At 42.4% G+C, this 20876-nt stretch overlaps 2 protein-coding genes across 2 annotated transcripts; both read left to right on the top strand.

Annotated features, from left to right (window-relative positions):
* Nucleotides 1-216: 216 nt before the first annotated feature.
* Nucleotides 217-15829, top strand: cops8 (COP9 signalosome subunit 8). Its single transcript, XM_074695692.1, has 7 exons — nt 217-351; nt 978-1048; nt 1631-1679; nt 1902-2034; nt 8436-8543; nt 8655-8717; nt 15273-15829. The coding sequence occupies exons 1-7, from the start codon at nt 280-282 to the stop codon at nt 15350-15352; spliced, it is 576 nt and encodes a 191-aa protein (XP_074551793.1). The 5' UTR covers nt 217-279; the 3' UTR covers nt 15353-15829.
* On the top strand, nt 3166-4970 carry trim63b (tripartite motif containing 63b). The gene has a single exon (XM_074695691.1). It carries the CDS (start codon nt 3702-3704, stop codon nt 4740-4742), a length of 1041 nt encoding a protein of 346 aa, XP_074551792.1. The 5' UTR covers nt 3166-3701; the 3' UTR covers nt 4743-4970.
* Nucleotides 15830-20876: the final 5047 nt, after the last annotated feature.

Raw genomic sequence — 20876 nt, forward strand, 5'->3', positions numbered from 1 at the left:
GCTGTAGGAGGAGCAGTGGAATAATTTTCTGCCTTTTATTTTGAAGTAAAATTCAATTTACAATGGGAATTTCATACTTTTTATTTTCATGTAGTTTAATTGGATTCACCTAAATTGATTTCATTCCACTTAATTTGATATCAGTTGTATTTCATTTCATTTGGCTTCATCGGCCATCTGTGTTTCATCCAGCAGAGGGCAGCACGAACAGTGACTCCATGTTATTCCACTGCAGTCATACAGAAGAAGAGGTTTCCGGTGAAACAGCTAGGCATCAACATGCCTACTGCTGTGATTATGGAGGAAAATTTTGATAAATTATTAGAACAGTGTGAAGCTCAAGAGCTTGAGGTAAGCCCCGAAGAGTGGAAATTATCACTAATGTGTCTTGCAAGCTTTATATCGCTGAATGCACTGAGGCAGTGTTGTTGTTTCTGGCAGTCAGTAGCCTGTCATCAGTTTCGGCTAGCGTTATGCTAGGGAACTCCCTTATACAGATACATGTTTTGGCTTAGATTGTTATCCTGTTAATTCGTGACTCATAATTATGGATTTTTCAGAGGTTGTCGTTGTTAAAACTGTTATAAACATTCATCCGCTGAGAGTCGAAAGTTGTCAGGGTCACACTTGAAACCGAGACACCCATAGTAGAGTTATTGGCGAACCTAGCTCTTCAGATAAACGTAGTGTCACTGCAGTATTCTGTTTAATTGTGAATAATAAGACATTTGTTTTTCTATTAAGTGTCAGGGAACCATAGTGTGACCGACAACTCGACTGTTGTTCTGTGGGGAGATGAACCAAATGAGCTAGAGAAAAATAGTAGCAATACCTCAACGCGAGTTGTGAAGCTAGTGTTGTTAGTAAACACGCTATAAAATAGGCAACTCAGAATGTTTAGAGGAATAAATTTACCTTGTTGCCGTGCATTATATTACCTATAAGCTTTGTTTCTCACCTGTATTTATTATAAACAGGCTCCAGGGGGCATTGCAACACCTCAAGTCTACGCTCAACTGCTGGCGCTGTATTTACTTCATAATGACATGTAAGTCAACATTTGTGACTGTCCTCAGTAGCTGTCTGGATATCTAAAATCTTATTGTAAACACATATTCTGCTTTTTTTTTTTTCAAAAGTATGGTAGCCTTCAGTAAACATGTATCCAATACATTCTGTTTACTCCATTTTGCAGTGATAGTGAGTTCACTTTAGATAGTCACTTATGTTCTCAGCTTAAAGTCTGATAATTACTTTGGTGGAGACAGGGACAACTAGAAAGAGGTTGATTACTAGTCTGCAATATTGACCAGCCTATTGTTTAATTTTCTAGATCTTCAGAAAATCATTTGTCACAAATGAATAAGCTTTGTTATGTAAAGGTAATGAAACACATTAATCTCTTCTGATGTGAAAAAGAGCTGTTGTCTCAAGAAAAAAAAAAGAAAACTGTGGTTATCTTGAGGAAACAATTGAAATAAACTTGTTGCAGTGCTAAAATGTTATGATGAGAAAAGTTAGTTGATAGCTTCTAAAAAAAAAAAATGTATTTGTCTTTGTTAACTTGTATTACTGTAAATTTGATCTCAACCAATTGTACCCATTGTGGGGGATTGTTTGGTTCCAACAGGAATAATGGCAGGTATCTCTGGAAACGGATTCCCCAAGCTATAAAATCGGTAGGTGCTTTTTAAATCATCTGTAGTGTAATCACTATACTTAATGAAAGATATTGAAGTATATTAATGGTGATGGTCTGGTTATGTGTGACCTAACTAAAGATTGAACCCTCATGATTTGACACTTTCACTGCTTGGGTGTGACTGCCCTTAACAGTAGCATGGAAAACAAATGCAGCATGCTACAGGTTTTTGAAATGCTTCTCTTCTTGTTGTTTGCAGGCAAACCCTGAATTAGCAGCTATTTGGGCAGTGGGCCAACGCATTTGGCAGCGGGACTTTCCAGGGATCTACACAACCATCGCAGCCTACCAGTGGACAGAGAATATTCTTCCGGTCATGGAGGCTCTTAGAGGTAACAACAACACAATCATGGCTAACAACAGTTATTTTTCCACAGCATTTAGCTTTTTTGATTCTGGAAAATACTTCTCAGTAATATTCACAAATTTCTACATTTTGTCCCAAATAAAAAGTGTCTGGCTTCATATTAGGGCATTGAAATGAGTTTAAATGTTTCAAACTCCATTTTGAGATTTGATCAACAGGGGGCGCCAGCTAAACACAGCTTTGATGCAACAAAAAAAACCCAAATAAACAATTTAAAAACATAAAAACTAAGAGGCTGAAAGGGACAATTTTTGCTGTGTTTTTAAGTCTTAAGTGTTAGTGTCATAAAGGGTCAGGTCATGTTGTGACATCAGGATCCTCTGGATTGGATGTCAGAGTACTTTCCAAAGTACTTGGACTGAAAGTCTTTTATCTTGTAACTCAATATCAAAATATTTCATTCATGTTTTGATCCTCACTTCTCTCTTTTCCATTTGTTACATCATTTTGATGGTTATCCAATGCCCCTGGATGAATTTATTGTCCTCATGCTCAGTCGTCGGGGAACATGTACCATGTGATCTTGTGCAACAGTTTAAGAATAGCTTCTCCCTCATGTTTACGGTACTTTGTGTTTATCAGCTGCAGCATGCTGACGGCAGCATGTCATAAGACCCTTTTCTAGGTAAATGTGGAAAATAGAGTTCTAGATGAAAAAATAAACTTTTTTTTGCTTTATGGTCTTTTTTTTCTCAAGACCATAAGATCATTCCATAAAACAGTACATTTTTAACGTAACAGTTGATTTTATGATTTTTTAAATTATGCAATCTCTGTTTATTGGTCAAGTTGAGATCAACCTCTTGTCACTGTTTTTGCAGAAGAAAAACAGCTACAGTATATTCAAAAACATTCTTAAACAACATAACCAGTCAAACAAAACAAAAAACAAAAAAAAAAAACAAACTCACAAAAATGTATAACTAAGACTAGCAAACAACATGCTGTGGTAGAGAAACAACAACAAAAAAAGACTCAGCTCTACATTTAAATGGACGTAGTTTAAATGTAAGAAAAAAGACCTAAAGTTCTCAATTATTCTTGTTTTTTTGTTGATTGTTAATTTTTTATTTTTAGCGTTAAGAAATGTCTACCCTGTTTAAAATGCAACAAAGGTCATTGATTTAAAGTAGTAAACAAAATAGATCTTCTAAGAAGAAAACTGGACGTAACAACCTCAACGAGGAAAAAGCATTAAATAACACAGGTGTCTCAGGATGTTGACACAGACTTGTTTACATATTGGACTGAGTTGTCTATCTGAGACGCTCACATGGGTCCTGGTTGTTTCTGCTCAGTCTCCACTTGTGTCACTGTTTGAGGGGACGCAGTGCCCACTGGGACATGTGACACATGCCGCCTCAGAGAGGAGGGGGCCATTTCTGTGAAAACATCCCAAGGCAGCGAGCAGGCAGGAATGTGCGCTCTGGTTGGTGGAAAGGATCAGATGTCACCAGCTGTGAGGGGTGCTATAAAGGACCGGACTGTTAAGTGGCAACCAGAATAGATATCAGCTTTTCAAACAGCACACACCGGGGACAACGCTCATTTTAGTGAGCGACCAACAGAGAAAGAGCTTTGGTTTTGTGAACTGGGACACTTTCTGGTTGAGCAGTAGAAAGACTTTTCAAGATGGACATCCAGAGGACAGGATCTATGGTTCGGCCACCAAGCCCTATGGATAGCCTGGAGAAGCAGCTGAGCTGCCCCATCTGCCTGGACATGTTCACCAAGCCGGTGGTCATCCTGCCCTGCCAGCACAACCTGTGCCGCAGTTGTGCCAGTGACCTCTACGACTCACGCAACCCCTACCGCTTTTCTGGAGGAGTCTTTCGCTGTCCTACTTGTCGCTTTGAGGTTGTACTTGACCGCCATGGCGTACATGGGCTCCAACGCAACCTGCTGGTTGAAAATATCATCGACATCTACAAGCAGCAGCAAGAAGTTAACAACAGTGGAAACACAGAAACAACCCTGAAGCCCAAAGAATCCAAAGAGCCAATGTGCCAAGAACACGAGGACGAGAAAATCAACATTTACTGTGTGACCTGCCAGGTTCCCTCCTGCTCCATGTGCAAAGTGTTTGGTCAGCATAAGGACTGTGAAGTGGCACCTTTACCAAGTGTTTACCAAGCCCAGAAAGGTGAACTGAGTAATGCTATTGATACCCTTGTGTCCAGCAATGGACGCCTGCAATCCTTGCTTAACCAGATGGAAGATTCCTGCCGTGCCGTGCAAGAGAACGCTCAGCGTGCTAAGCAAGGGCTAGCTGAACGCTTCGACCTCCTGTATGCTGTCCTGGAAGAGCGCAAGACCATTCTGCTGGAGCAGATCGGTAAAGAGCAAGATGAGAAGGTAGCAGCTCTGCGGGCCTTGGCTCAGCGTTACGGTGAACGTCTGCAGTCCAGTTCAGAGCTCACCGACACAGCTGTGAGGGCGCTGGAGCAGGGCGGTGCTGCTGAGTTCCTGTTAGCCTCCAAAGGCCTCATCACACAGACCAAAGATGCAGCCAAAAACTCGCTGGGAGAGGAGAGGCCAGAGCCGGGCTTTGAGAAGATGGACCACTTCACTTTGTCTACAGAGCACGTTGAAGCAGTCCTGTCAAAAATGGACTTTGGAGTGGTGGATGATGATGAATTTGAGGATGCAGAGGATGATGAGGAAGAGGAATAATGAATAAGGAAGTGGTTATGGACTTGTAGGAAAGACTGTTTTATGTACTTTTGAATGTTTTTGACACAAGTGTTTATGGCAGGGACTCTGCAATGAATTGTTAAAATAATGTAAGGTTAAGGTGGATTGGGCTGAATGAACTCGCCCTTACTTCAAGTGCAATATTTAATTCTAATGTTGTACCTATTCTTAATGTCTTTTTATACTTTTGTACTTCAAGTAATGTTTATGGGAAAAAGAAGATCTTGAGTGTCAGTTGATTGCTCACACATTTTCCTCTTGTGTAGCTTATTGATGTAGTTATTTGTAATTCTCACTTTGTTTTTTGTGTCAGTCAGTGATCAGCTGACCAGTCTGTTTTCAAAAAGTCTGTCTTTAATGGAAAGTGGAATAAAGCTGCATGAAGTCAATTATCTATTTGCTTTATTGCCAAATTGAATTATACAACATTTAAGGGCACACAAAGGACTAAAACATGACGACAAAGTCTTATTTTGGAGCGCTCTCATCAAAATGTCCTCCAGTCTGCTGCTGCTGCTCTTACTTGGCAATGGGGCTGCATGTAAAAATAAAAGCCCTTGCCATGTCCTGTCTGCTTTGCCTTTGCTGGTGAAGAGTGGGGGCTATTTTTAAGAGGTGAGAGGGTGAGAAATGATAGCCGCCCTGGAATAGACTGTGAGGGAAGGACAGGCCAGGTCCTGTTTCTCCTCCATAAAAACTTCTGTCCTCCCACTCATGGACGTCTTGCTCAGCAGCTCCAACCCAACTCTGGAGTGTCAGAAAGCTTGCTAAGAAAGACCGGTTCAGCTGCCACACAAGTCATCTCCTAGCGGTCAAAAGGCCACGGTAAAAATACATTCGTGTCTGCTTGGGGACTGGGTTACAAAAAGCCCCTTGAGATGACCTGGTTGGTTGCTTGGGGAACCAAAGTCGAGTCCTCATTTCTTTTCTTAACCACAGCCAGGTGCAAAAAGGAAGTTTTATGAACTTTTATTTTAATGCTTGATTTTTGTAGTTTTGACTTCTGACTTTCTTCATTTTACATAATTTGGGGTTGAAAAGATTTGAGGCTACAGAAAGTTTTAAAAGTGCTCTAGATGAGTCAGGCAGTCAGAGTGCAGTGGCTGCAGTTTACATCAGCCAAAAGCGCTTTCTCTGCCAGTGACAGGCTCGTCCTATTTTTAAAGTTGACACCAGTACGTAGAAGGTTGCTTCATAAACGGTTATTCTTATTTAAGATAGTTAAACTTTTACCTTTAGCCCCACAAAGCCACCAAACTTCAGAGTCAAAAATAAGTGTTTCACTTCAGAAGCTGACAGTTTGCAGCTGCCCCTGAAAACTAGTTAGGATAGCTTGTGCTGTTCTCTTAAACACCTGATGTCAAACAATAATACAGTCAAGCTCAACAGCAACAGCTCAAGACAAAAGAGCTACTTCCATGGTCTGTGAGACAGTCTGGTGGTTTTGCAGAGAGCAAAGTAACAGCTTGATTTCAAACACTGTCTTTGACAGAACTTTATTTCACTGTAAGAATCCTTTTTGCTATCTTGTGAGATACTTGAATAATAATCCGAGCCTGTCAGAGGAAAGATAAAGCACACTGAGGAGATGCTCGCTTTTGGCTAACACATATGCCCTAAAAAATGACATTGCAGCCATCACAGCTCATTTTGCCTCTGCGGTCTGAAGAGATCGACTGGAGCGATTCCAAAACTTTTTATACCCATTAGTCACTTGGATCCAAAAATAAATGAAAAGTCCACAGGTTTAAAGGGAAATCCCCTATTAACAGATGGGATTTGAATACAGTAGAGTGGAGAGACTCAACTCAGACAAGTTTTTCTACAGTTTGATCACAAGTTAAAAGATAAACAGTGACAATTCTCACATAGTTCTTGAAAATATAAACTGCAAACATTAAATCACAGCCTTGACTTGGACAAAAAACAAACATAAGTAAAGATTAATTTCCTGTAACACAATTTAAACATGATCTTTTCCTTGACCTAGTTTTCCAAACTCATATTTTCAGTCCCTTCACCTGTTTATAGACCGAACAGACAAAGCAGGAAGCCTGTTGGACAGCAGAATGAGAAAACTCTCCTAACAAATCTCCAGCCGTCCCCCTCACAGCTGTCTTTTCTCATCCCCCTGACTTGTTATTGTTACTGCCGCTAGCTGCTGCAATAGACCCTGAGCTGACTGTTGGTACACATAAACTGTTGCTAGGCTATAAAACACCAAAGGCCGCAACCCAGAGGCATTTCCGTGATAGCTGCAGGAGCAGGAGCATGGCGGGTGCATTTGGCTCCATTCTGCTGTGAGGCCCTGTCACTCTTAATGCTATCTCCAGTAACTACAGCACCATGTCAAGTTGAGCCTGATAAACAGGACAGGAATTTGGGAAGAGTGGGTCAGTAGCTGTTGATAAAGACCTCAGTTGTTGGTTGTATAAGCGTTGCACAGCACGTATTTGTGATTCATCTTCAGCATGCTTCATTTAACAGGATCTGTTCTTAAGTGTTCTTGATTATGGAAAATCTTAATCACCTTTACTTTTTAGCTCAGGATCAAATCAAACAAACAGAATGCAATGTTTTAGTTAAATAAATCCAGATGGGGAAAGGAACTAAAAGCAGAAAAGCTGGAGTCTGATCAGATTGGCTTGATTTTATTTAGATATAAAACAACTTTTGCCAGACTTAATACGTTTTTTTTCTAGGACTGTGTGCAGAAGAGAGACATTTGGTTAGGAGGAGATGACTTTATAATCCCAAACAGATTTACCAAAACACCTTAGAATTCACAAAATTAAGAAAAACATCGAATTGAACATTTCCTCCATTATTGAGTTTGACTTGAAAGGGAATAAGAAACAAATTTCAATTTACTTCATGTAAACACTAAAATTAGAGACGTGGCTCTGCAGGATATAGAAGAGCATACGTCCTAACCTAACTTACAGAACTATAAGCATTTCACAAAAAAATAGATAAATAGATAAGTAGTTTTAGTCAACTGACATTCAGGCACCAAAATCCTCTGGAAGATTTTTTTTTTGTCCTTAAATAATCAATATGCCTCCAGGCAAGGATCTGCCATTTACAAGCAGAAAGTAGACACTAAAGTCATCTTTTATTCTTTACAGAAGTTGATCGTTTTATTGTTCAGCAAGGTTTAGTACATCTATATGGACATAGAGTTCTGTTTTGTTGCTGAAGTTTTCCTTCCTTTTATGATACTCTTTCGTTTTAAGAATGTATCAACAATCTTGTGAACATCTCCAGTGAAATCTTTCTATGGTTTAGAGTTTGAGACAAAGTTATTAAGTAAAACTACTTTTCTTTCTTTGTTCAATTTGATATCTCATCCTGTAAATGACAAAATAATTCAGCTGGAGCCAAGGAGGTTATGTAAAGGCTTTCACATTCCTGGCTTCAAAACACCCCTGTTTTGATCAACTGTTCCTCACTGGACAGAACATGTGTAGCTACCGCTCATCAGCAGCAGGCGTGTTTACATGAAACGAGGCTCCTCAGTACCATGTTAAATTCACGTGTTTGGAAGTTGTCAGTGTCTCCTGCTGTGTTCAGCATGCACTTGAAATAGAACCAGAGCACGGTTTCAACATGTATGCACTAGTTTGTTGCTATCTGATATCAATGCCTGTGTGGTTTATTTATCCTTTGCAGAAAGTACGCGGCAGAGAGCCTACAGTCTAGTGGCCCAGGCATACACCTCAATAACAGCAGAAGACTTTGCTGCCTTTGTGGGATACTCTGTGGAGGAGGCAGTCAAGGGTGAGATCAATCTGCAGAATCTTTCTCAGAGAAATGAAACTCATTTTAGACATTAAACCGGCTGCTGTTTCTTTTTATACATTTGCTCATGACCTCTGTCTTTGTTCATAGGCGTGGTGAGCCAGGGCTGGCAGGCTGACCCTGCTACCAGGATGGTGATGCCAAAAAAGCCAGGTAGGTGGCAGTGTTGCTCTTTTTATTTGTACTCATCATCTGCTCACTCTTGTAGTGCCTGAAAAACTTCATCCTCATGAGTAATCCTGCAGCCACTTAAGAGCTACTTGTCTTCTCAGATTTTATTGGACGTGCATGAAAGTCAAGAGCCGGGGTTTAGGATTTAGTATGAACTGAAACCTAAAACAGGTGGTGCTTTGGTTGTGGCAAATGTCCAAGTTGCAAAAGCAAACCCATCCTATGCTTCAATGTTATGTAATATTTCTTTTTTCACACCACCACATGTTTTAAACCTATGGACTCATGAACTGGTTCATCTTGTTTGAGAATCCCTCCATTGAATCTGATGGGGGCTGTCACAGAGAGCATCCAGACGGACCAAGATTTAGCAAAAATATATTTCTTTTTATTTTCCAAACATGATTTAAATGACAAAGCAACACTTTGAAGGAGAGCTCCTCACGGAGACACCTCCCAACTCGTCTCTCCAGTCCTAGGCTCTGGAGAGGTCTCCTCACTCTCTGCCATGCCACACCTTTTACTACCTTCCCCTCAGGTGCCACTGATTACCCCGCACTCACGAAAAGAAAACACACCGGTAACCAAACTTTCCCCCATTAACATCCTGTAACTTAAAGGAACACTATTGGAAAAAATGTAATGATGGATTAACGTTAACAACAGAAGAAAATGAATTTGATGAATAAACTAATTGGCCAATCCTTAATCCAAAATAAGTTACAGATAACCTTAACCCCTAAACTCAACATAACATAACATAACATAACATAACATAACATAACATAACATTCCCCTGTTTATGTTTAAAGTGTGAATGTATATATGAAGGTGTAGGAGTATGTATGTGTATGTGTATGTGTGTGTATGTATGTGTATGCATGTGTGTGAATGGGTGAGTGAAAGGCTCAGACAGACAGGGCAGCAGGCCCAGCAGAACCTCCCTTCACATTTCCCACCCCGTCAGCTGAGTCGGAACCTGGGTGACGAGATAAATAATCAGCCACAACATTGGATGATCCTGACCTGTGTCTGATCACAAAACTGTAAGGCTGAAGGGCCACGTACCACCTGGTGATGCGATCATTGGAGTCTTTCATTTGCATCAACCACCGCAGAGCTCTGTGATCCGTCTCAACTACAAAATGGCGTCCCAGAAGGTAGTACTTTAAGCTCTCTAAGGCCCATTTAAGAGCCAGGCACTCCTTCTCTACCACAGAATACCTCATTTCATGGGACTTTAGCTTGCGGCTGATAAAAAGTACTGGCCTTTCCTGTCCTGCCTCTCCCTGTGCTAACACAGCCCCAAGCCCCACCTGAGAAGCATCAGTCTGAACCACAAAGTTTTTTGTAAAGTCCGGGCTTGCCAACACTGGGTGGTTGCAAATCACTTCTTTAAGTCTGTGGAATGCCACCTCACACTCCCTTGTCCACTGAAAGGCTTTCTTGTCCTTTGTTTTTGTCAGTTCAGTCAGTGGATAGGCAATGTCAGCAAAATCTGGCACAAAACGACGGTACCAGCCAATAAGGCCCAAAAAGGACCTAACTGCCTTCCGGGTACCAGGAACTGGACAGTTCTTAACTGCTGCCACCTTGTCCACTTGGGGCCGCAATCCCTCGGGGCCAATGGTGTAGCCAAGGTACTGGACCTCTTTTTGGGCCACTGCACATTTGGAACCATTAACCGTCAGTCCAGCTTGTTGAATCCGCTCCAAGACAGCGTCAAGGTGTTGCAGGTGCTGCTTCCATGAACGACTGTAGACAACCACGTCATCTAAGTACGCAGCAGCAAACTCCTCACATCCCTGTAAAACCTTGTCCATCATACGCTGGAATGTTGCTGGTGCCCCCTGCAGGCCAAATGGCATGGTTGTGAATTCAAAAAGTCCAAAGGGTGTTCTGAATGCTGTCAACGGTCTTGCCTGCTTAGCTAGCGACACCTGCCAGTAACCTTTGCTGAGGTCCAATGTGGTCAAGAAGTGGGCAGGGCCTAGCCGGTCCAAGAGGTCATCAATGCGAGGGAGTGGGTAACAGTCAAACCGGGACACACTGTTTACTTTCCTGAAATCCACACAAGGCCGCATCTCTCCACTTTTCTTTGGCACGAGCACCAGGGGACTGCTCCAAGCACTCTCTGAGGGCACTATAACCCCCAACCGCAGCATAGCCTCCACTTCCTCCTTTAGTGTACCCATCAACCGTTCTGGAATGCGATACATGTGCTGTCGGATTGGTTTTGAGTCCTGCAGATGAATGTGATGCTCCACCACTGTGGTCAGCCCTGGTTTCTTGGTGAACAAACCTGGCTTATTCAACACCTGCTCAACCTCAGCCCTTCTCTCCTCTGGCAGATGGTTGAGGTTTGGCTTGGACTCCTCCTCTTTGTCAGAAGGAAAACATCCCTCTGCTGTTTCCTCATCCTCCACTCTACGCACCAGCCCCACAGTCTGCTTCCTCTCTCTCCATGCCTGGAGGAGGTTCACATGAAACACTTGATTGGCTCTCCCCTTCTCCTCTAGATTGACTTCATAGGTAACAGGCCCCACTTTGCGCACCACCTCAAATGGGCCCTGCCACTTAGCCAACAGCTTATGCTCTGAAGAGGGCAGCAGCAATAACACCTTCTGGCCAGGTGCGTATTCCCTCTCTCTGCTGTGGCGGTCATACCATCCTTTTTGGGCTTTTTGGGCTTCAGCCATGTTCTCTTTCACCATCACTGCATACTGGGCTAATTTATCTCTCATTTGGAGGACATAAGAGATCACATTTTTGGGCATGGCAGTCGCTGGCTCCTCCCAAGTCTCTTTCAACACATCCAGGGGCCCCCGCACTGCCTTGCCATATAACAGTTCAAAGGGGGAAAATCCTGTGGATGCTTGAGGCACTTCTCGGTAGGCAAACAGGAGGTATGGCAGCCAGGCATCCCAATCCTTTCCTGTTTCATTGACAAATCTTCTCAGCATTCGCTTGAGGGTCTGATTGAACCGCTCCACCAACCCATCTGTTTGAGGATGATATGGAGTACTGCGTATGGCCCTAATGCCCAAGAACTTGTAAATGTGTTTTAATAATGTGGACATGAAGTTGGTTCCCTGGTCTGTGATTATCTCACTAGGAATACCTACTCGTGTGATGAGCTGTCCTAGTGCTTTAGCCACCTGTTTTGCTTTTATCGATCGGAGAGGAAAAGCCTCAGGATAGCGTGTTGCATAATCACAAATGACCAATATAAACCGATTTCCCGAACTGCTGGGGAGCAACGGTCCTATTATGTCCATAGCGACCCGTGAAAAAGGCTCCTCTACCACTGGCAGCGGACACAAAGGCGCTCTATCTGACACCCTGACACCAGCAGTGACCTGGCACTGTGGACAAGAACGACAGAACTCTGCCACTTCCTGTGTTATACCTGGCCAGAAAAACCTTTGCTGAATACGGGCTAAGGTTTTTTCTCGTCCTAAGTGTCCTGCCATCGGGATACTGTGGCCTAACTCCATTACTGCTCCTCTGTACTGCTTCGGCACTACCAGCTGCCTCCCTCCTTCGCCAAGTTTATACAGCCTCTGATCTATCACTGTGAACTCCTTCTCAGTTCCTGTTTCCTGGCCCTCTTCCGCTCTGCGAAACAGTCCTGTCAAGCTACAATCATCCCTCTGGAGCTGCACAAAATCCTTTCCCAGTGTCTCTGAAGATGGTAGTAGGGTTTCTAGCTTCTTTGCTGTCCCCAACTGCTTAGCTTCCCTGCGTTGGCGCTTTGACTTGTGCTCCCTACTGGACATCTCCTCTCCCTCAATGCTGCTGTGCCAAAATGGCAGCTCCTGCAACCACTGCTCCTTACCAGGGCGCCTCATATCTTTGGCCTGGCTGCGGGTCACCACCATACTTTGCTGCTGTGCTGCTCTTAGTAGATCTGCCACCATAGGAATATCTGTCCCCAACACCACATCATATGGAAGCCTCCCAACTACACCAACCTGCAGCTTAATTTTCTCTTCTTGAACAGTCAACACAATCTCAGCTGTTGAATATGGCCTAACATCTCCATGAACACACTCAATTTGCACAACTGAGCCATACTCATCCATACCAACCACCCCCCCTTTAACCAGCGTTTGTGTGCTGCCAGTATCAATCAAAGCTCTGAACGCTTTACCATTCACTTCCACATCACACAACCTCTCTTTCTGGCGGGGTAAAGGGGCCTTGGGTACGTGACAAAAGTTGGCCTTACTTTTACGTAACATGCAGTGAGCTGCTTTATGACCTGACTTCCCACACGAATAACAACGGATCTCCCTTTTGTCATTCTGAAATGTATGGGGATGACTTTTACTTATGTGGTCTCTAATTTCTTTACGCAGTACTTCAGTATGCATCCCAAACTTACCGGGTCTAGCAGGACCACCATCCGATGCGCTATGGAAAGTCCCTGGATCCTGACGCGCCGACATGTAGATCTCCACCAGCCGGGCAGCGTCACTCGCTGACTTCGGATCTCTTTCCCGCACCCACACTCTGATCTCCGGTGCAAGCATGTGAAGAAACTGCTCCAAAACCACTACATCAATCACAGTCTCCACTGTATGTTCCTCCGGAGGAATCCATCTCTTTGCCATGTCCCGCAGACGCACATACAGTTCATGTGGAGATTCCCCGGCTTTCACTTTCGCGTCTCTGAAACGCCGTCGGTATGTGTCTTTGTTTATTTCATACTTGGCCAGAATTGCTTGTTTTACGAGATCATAATCATGAACTGAGTCGATGTCCATCGCTACGTAGGCTTCCCTCGCCTTTCCGGTGAGCAAACTAACCAGACGAACTGCCCACTCCGCTCTCGGCCAGCCACAGGTTACAGCCATTCTCTCAAAAGTTGACAGATAAAGTTCAATCTCGTCTCCTTCCGTGAGCTTTGGTAGTGACAACTCAGGCCGAAACGTCACCGGTACTCTCTCCTGAGGCATCTGGTTGGTCGGGAGGGTCGAGCCCTCTTCCATCACCTGCAGTGTGAATGACGTAGGAGTCGAGCCTCCGCCGACAGCTCCTCCCACTGCATCTCGGTGATCTCCACCAGACGCAGCTGCGCTGGATTGACGTTCAATCAATGTCTTTTCCAATATTTGCAAACGGGCTTCACGTTTCTCCTCCCGTTGCTCACTTTGTTTTATTGTCCGTTTCAAAAGATCCGCCAACTCTAACATCATGAGTTGCGGGTCCTGCTGCTCCAACAACTCCGCTGCCCCGGTACCTTTTGGTTTGCCTCTCCGCGGCGTCTCCAAACCACTCCATAGCAGCTCATGTGCCGCTTCACCTTGCTCCACGGCCTGTCTCACAGCCCTCCGCGTTTTTGCTCCCGGATCCGTCATCGACAGCATCTCCTTGGGCTCCATTGTTTGTGCGTTTTTCTGTTGCGCACTGTCGTTCCCAAAACCACTGCCACCACTTGTCACAGAGAGCATCCAGACGGACCAAGATTTAGCAAAAATATATTTCTTTTTATTTTCCAAACATGATTTAAATGACAAAGCAACACTTTGAAGGAGAGCTCCTCACGGAGACACCTCCCAACTCGTCTCTCCAGTCCTAGGCTCTGGAGAGGTCTCCTCACTCTCTGCCATGCCACACCTTTTACTACCTTCCCCTCAGGTGCCACTGATTACCCCGCACTCACGAAAAGAAAACACACCGGTAACCAAACTTTCCCCCATTAACATCCTGTAACTTAAAGGAACACTATTGGAAAAAATGTAATGATGGATTAACGTTAACAACAGAAGAAAATGAATTTGATGAATAAACTAATTGGCCAATCCTTAATCCAAAATAAGTTACAGATAACCTTAACCCCTAAACTCAACATAACATAACATAACATAACATAACATAACATAACATAACATAACATTCCCCTGTTTATGTTTAAAGTGTGAATGTATATATGAAGGTGTAGGAGTATGTATGTGTATGTGTATGTGTGTGTATGTATGTGTATGCATGTGTGTGAATGGGTGAGTGAAAGGCTCAGACAGACAGGGCAGCAGGCCCAGCAGAACCTCCCTTCACAGGGGCTATAGCTTGATCTTTCCTCTGGTGTCACTGGATGTTACTTCTGAAGCATCTGTTGTGCACATGTCCAGCAGAAAACGCTCACTCACCACTAATCCACACATGCCTGCTGTTTCCCCCCACTCAGCAGCGTTACCAGGACTTAACAGTACTTGGAAATTTTGGTTGTGGAGTGGCTCTCACACAGGAAATCATTCTGGTTAGGATAAATGTGAAGTAATGATCTCCAGGCGAGGTGTCTCAGTCACATGGAGGTAGAATTGTTTATCAGTTTTTTTGGGGGGAGGCAGGGGAGTAAGCTCAGATGTGGACAACTTGGAACCCACCGCCTGCTGACTCCTTCTGAGCTTGCACACGTGGGCAGCAACCACCAAGATGTTAGAAGATGGATGGTCCCTGGCACAATGAGGAATCCCCCTCTGACTCAACTTCTCCTCCTCTGTCTCACTCTTCTCTTTTCTCTCTCTTCAACAGATCCTCCCCCCGTCTCATTGGTTCCAAATGAGCAGCAGTTGGCTAGACTCACTGACTACGTGGCTTTCCTCGAGAACTGATAACTCACTTCAACCACTGCCGCCCTTTTTTTGTGATTGCTGAGTACCAAGGGAGAACACAAGTTAGGATAGACGCTTCCTTTGACTTCCTCTCTGATAAAGACACACCAAACACACACACCCATCATCTTGCATGAATGCTGCAAGCTCTTCTCTAAGACCTATTTTTGTTCATTGACTTGAATAGACTCCCCACGTTGACACATCTGGTTAAACTTGATTATTTTCAAATCGGTGGTTACAAACTGCCACTATAGGATTTTGGATCTGATTACAAAGAAGGACTTACAGTAAATATGCTTAAAATCTTTGTCACTATGCTTTTTATCGCTAACCCAAGGAATACCCCCCCTATAAAACAAAGAAGCCTGTAGACACTTTTTCAGGTAGCTGACGTCTTGGTAAGCATGTGACACCAAGTGGATTTCAGTCTCCAGACCTCATGTTTTGAAGTTGTTGTTTTGACTGGTGAATAAATATTTTGTTGTTTCTAAATAATAGCCTCTTATTTTTATTAGTCAGGTTTTCCATCATGGCTGATTTTCAAATGAAACCAGTATTCAATTAAATCTGGCCTTCAGGGATACTCTCATCAAACTGTATGACTCACAAGAAAACAAGGTCTCCTCTCTCTGTGGCCTGATATCAACAATTCACATACGTTCACGGTGAACAACAGGATGTGCCCTCACAACCTTAAGACAGAGTTAAAGAAGCATCTCAAACCTTATTCCAATGGCTAGCAGGATGGTGAAGGCTTGAGATACTTTATTGGTGATTCAATAGAAAATAGGGGTGGGAAGAAGGAGTCTCAGCAGCAATCAAGAAAACAAAAGTAAGAAAGTGTATAGACTGAGCAAAAAGGTCCATAAGAAAATAGATGATGACGGTTGTCTATCATCCTCCAGTTAGCCAGCCTCCACCTCCACAGGGTCCAGGACTGAGCTTCTTCAGCAGTCTGTTCAGTCTCTGTCTCCTGTATCCTGTCTGCCCACAGCAGGTGGAGTTCTTCCAATGTGGCTTTGGTGTCTGGTGTTAGCCATGTCTGTGAATAGCATGATGCTACTCTGCCCTCTGGTATTCCCTCTGTTTCTGGGTTTGCACAGCTAGCTTGTCCATTTTATTGGAGATAAATCTTATGTTCCCAATAACGATGGATGAAAGGACAGGTCGATGTCGTCACTTCTTAGCTCACACCTCAGTACCAGCATGTTGTCCTCACCTCCTTTTCCCCACTTTGTAGGAAATCATCAGGCCTTGCACCAGTTAGCATTGACATGCTACAGGCTGCTAACAGCAGATTTCACATGTTAACACTGCAGCCATGGTTACATGCAGGATCTCCAGATTAACACAGCAACAAAAGTAGTAAAAACATCACTGAAGACACAAAAAGTTTGGTGTCCACGACCAACAAATGAGCCATACAAAGTAATGATTCACTCCAAATACAAAGATTACAAAAAAGGGATGAAAAAATTACAAGAAACGGACAAAGAAGACAGAGCTGCTGCAACAAGCAGCCATAACCAACAGGGCGGCACCTATTATCATCATTTAACTTTTACACATGGTCTAGTGATAAAAAAATAAACACTAAAATGGTAAATATTTAAGAATTGCATATTAAATCAAATCAGCACCCGAAAAACTGTAATAGAATCGAAACGCGAGAATAGCGTATTGTCCCAGCCCTAGTTGAAAATTAGACTACTTATGTGCACATGTTGCTTGCGTTTCATTTGTTGCCACTGATACGGTCATTGTCCTGGATGATTCACCTCAGGGGTTTTCAACAAAAAATGGGGTAAACACATCAAAAATTTTCTGTTTGAATAACTTTATATAAAGTTCAACACATTTTTTAGATATTTTCACAACCATGGATGAAATATGTGATTGCATAATATGTATATTTTTTTTAATTTTGGAAGGCCTTTTCTGACACACCCTGTCAAAATTTCGCTAGCCCACTTCAGGAACCACTGCTTCAACGCCTCATCACCAATATATCTATTACAGAAGTGATGGTGGGACCAAATCGTCCCACTGCCAGCATCAGAGATAGTAACAGAGGCGTGACAGGATCACTGTGACCCAGCAGAGTATGCACTGTGTACGTGTGTGTGTGTGTGTGTGTGTGTGTGTGTGTGTGTGTGTGTGTGTGGGGCTCCTGCGGTCTGTTAACCTCTGCTGCTTTGAAAACGCCTCTGCGTCTTCTTTGATTCCTTACTAAAACATTTTTCGAGATGCACACTGCTGACAGTCCAGGCCTGTAGAGTGATTGAGCATTTCCAAACCCTGTGCTCGTCACCCGCTTGTTGATCTCATCGACTTGTTGACAGTTCTGCATCCTAAAGATGACTGTGCTGGCCAAATGACAAACAGTTGCTTTAAACCCATAGCCCACAGACCAACAGTTTACGTCAAAGGAGACTTGTTTACAGTCTGTATATCACCACAGAAGACAATAATGTATACCCCAAAATAGCATGAACTGCTTTGGAAAGATGAATGTTGCAGAAACAACGCAACTTCACTGTCAGGGGAAGGTTTATGGGTTTTTAAGCGTTTCATCACCTCTGCCAACTTTTCAAATGAGTTATTGTCACATTTTGTCATAAAAACCATGTTTCACTGTAACAAGCATGATTAAAGTGACTGAGTGGTGATGGACGTTTGATTTGGAGAAGCGATCTGGCGGCCATATGTTCATCAATGCCTCTGAATAAATACGAGGTAGTGTTTCCTCCCCCTCTGTAGTTTTTTCTGCATCCTGTTTGGATGGAGAATTTGAAGCATAGAGCACTCAGTGACTTTGAAGTCATTTCATCCACAAATTAGCTTGACATAAGAGGAATTGGCGGACATTTGATGTGATTGAGTGTAAAACCGTGTACAATCAGAACCATTCTTTGCATATTTGTGGAGAGAAGAGCTCATTTATTTCATGCCATGGTTTGCTGTGTCTGGAGAAATGTCCAGAGAAGACAAATGTAAACGCTGCAATTGACATTTTGTTTACATCGGCTGTGTCAGTTCGGTTTTATCACCCTATCTAGTCTATTTTAGGAGCTAGGCTTCATCTTTGTGAATGTAAAGGTCCCCTGTCTGTACCTGTGGTCTATTTTCTGTTTAAAATTAATATAACTAGGCTTAAATTACGGGCTTAAATTATTGTCGTCCTTATATAGAAATGTTAAAGTATTTAAATGCTGTATTCACGTGTTGGCACAAACCCATGTCCAGGCATGTGTTGAACCCGCGTTGGCTTCATGACAGCGCGTGCCACAGTCAGTCAGCAGAAGTGTGAGAGTGAGAGGGGGACCGACCCTGATCACCCCAAGCTGGTTTCAAAGGTAGGCTGCTAAATTTACTCCCTCTCACACACACACTTACACACAAATCTCCCAGACTGATGAAATGCTGAGCTGCAGTTGCAGAGCCCGAGGTAGGTCACTGTAAAAATACACTGTAACTGTAGATCAGACACATTTGTGTCTGCGCAGACAGACAAAGGCTCGAGAGGTTCATTAATTTATCCTGAAGGCTTGAGCCGTATCAAAACCCACTGTAGCTTAATTTAGACACGCTGGGCTGCCCTAGATGTGAGGAATCAATCCTTAATGTGTCAGGTGGCCTATCATGCTGTATTTTGTTGATTAGCTCTTAGCCAGTTAGCTCCGTTGGTTTGAATGTGGTGCCTATAACCCCTGCTGTCAGAGGTATAGATGATTCATATTGTTTATGTGCTCTCGTAATCTCTGGGTACTTACTCACTTGACCCACTTACAGATGCAAAACACTGACAGGCTGATCTAAATAAAAAACTATAAACAGTTGCATAGTACATTCATTACTGTCAGAAAAATAAGATAAGATAAGATGAGATGAGATAAGATAAGATAAGATAAGATAAGATAAGATAAGATAAGATAAGATAAGATAAGATCAACATATTAGCAGCATCTTCACAGAGTGATATATAAAAACAGATCCAACATTTTCTGTTTGCTTGTTTTTAATACAAATTTCTGTTCAATATATATATATATATATATATATATATATATATATATATATATATATATATATATAGATAGATAGATAGATAGATAGATAGATAGATAGATAGATAGATAGATAGATAGATAGATAGATAGATAGATATTGAACAGAAATTTGTATTAAAAACAAGCAAACAGAAAATGTTGGATCTGTTTTTCCATATTTCTCTCTGGCCATAAAATCATAAGGTGGCTAAGCCAAAGCCAGAATAACAAGGTTACCAGTGGTGGCAAAAAGGAAGCACAGTAATACATGCAAACAGGTAGTCTAATATTCGATGACTCAAATGTCAATGTGATCATTTTGGCTAATGTTCTTTGGCCAAGATTTTTATGTAAACGCAGGTGAAACAACACTCTTAGTACCTGTGGCTATTTATAGGGCATTGGCCTTATAAATAATTGGATAGATGCTGCTTTAATGTTTACTACTGTGAGGGCATGTTAATAAATGAGTCTTTCTATCTCACCAATTCCCATTAACTCACTGCATGACATAAGGTTTTATATAGTAACACATATGGCATACACATTCAAAAAACCAAAAGGTTTATGCTATTGAATGTGTGGTCCAAAAAGCCAGGGCTGATTTTTTTTGTCCCAGTCCACCCCTGGTAACAGCTTCTTATCTCTTATCCTCTGAGGCCAAGGCCCTTCACCAACGGATGAGATGATCATTGAAGTGTTTTTTATTTAGAAGTGTGCTATTATTGCTACATATTTTTTTTAATACACACTGTATGTTTAGCATCGAACAAGTCTTGATAAATAATTGGAACCAAGGATGGATGATTGTTCAATCAGTCAGTCTTAAAACAGTGGCATTTTAACAGTGTACAAATATCCCATGGTCCATAAAGGTATCACAACCATCACACTCTTCAAGCAGAGAGATATGTATTCAAATAAATAAAAAGTCGTTTATATATATATAAAAAAAGATTCCTCCCTCTTTTAAACAAGCTTCAAGTGGCAAAAGACATTTTTATTCACCTCCAGATTCTACAAACTGCACATCTTTGATGCAAGTGAGGGAGTCAAGCTAGTTGTAGAAACTTGTGTGTATCATACACATTGATACTAAATCATTCCTCCCAGTACAGTTTGTCTGCTCTTTGAAACTCTCTTAGACCATTAGAACTGAGTAACTTGATGCTTGTGGATAACCAGCGTAGTTTTATGGCTTCATATAATACATAAAGTATGTCAAGGCGATGTTGTGAACCAGCTGTGGGAAAGCTTTGAAGTAAGGACACAAGGTCACTCTGTTCCTCTAGAAAAGGCTCTCAGAATTTTTACTGCAGCGAGTTCAATATTCACATGTTGCTTTAATAAAAAAAAAAAAAAAAAGTCAGCAAGATTTGGTCATCATGACCTTTGCTTTTCTTCTCATGTACCTGTAATTTAATCTGGATGTTGAGCTCCAGGGAAACAACTTGCTAAAAAGGTCAAGGGTC

Source organism: Halichoeres trimaculatus, unplaced genomic scaffold, assembly GCF_033239565.1.
Source record: "Halichoeres trimaculatus isolate MK-OKI-2021-1 unplaced genomic scaffold, fHalTri1.1 fHalTri1_scaffold_19, whole genome shotgun sequence".
NCBI lineage: Eukaryota > Metazoa > Chordata > Actinopteri > Labriformes > Labridae > Halichoeres > Halichoeres trimaculatus.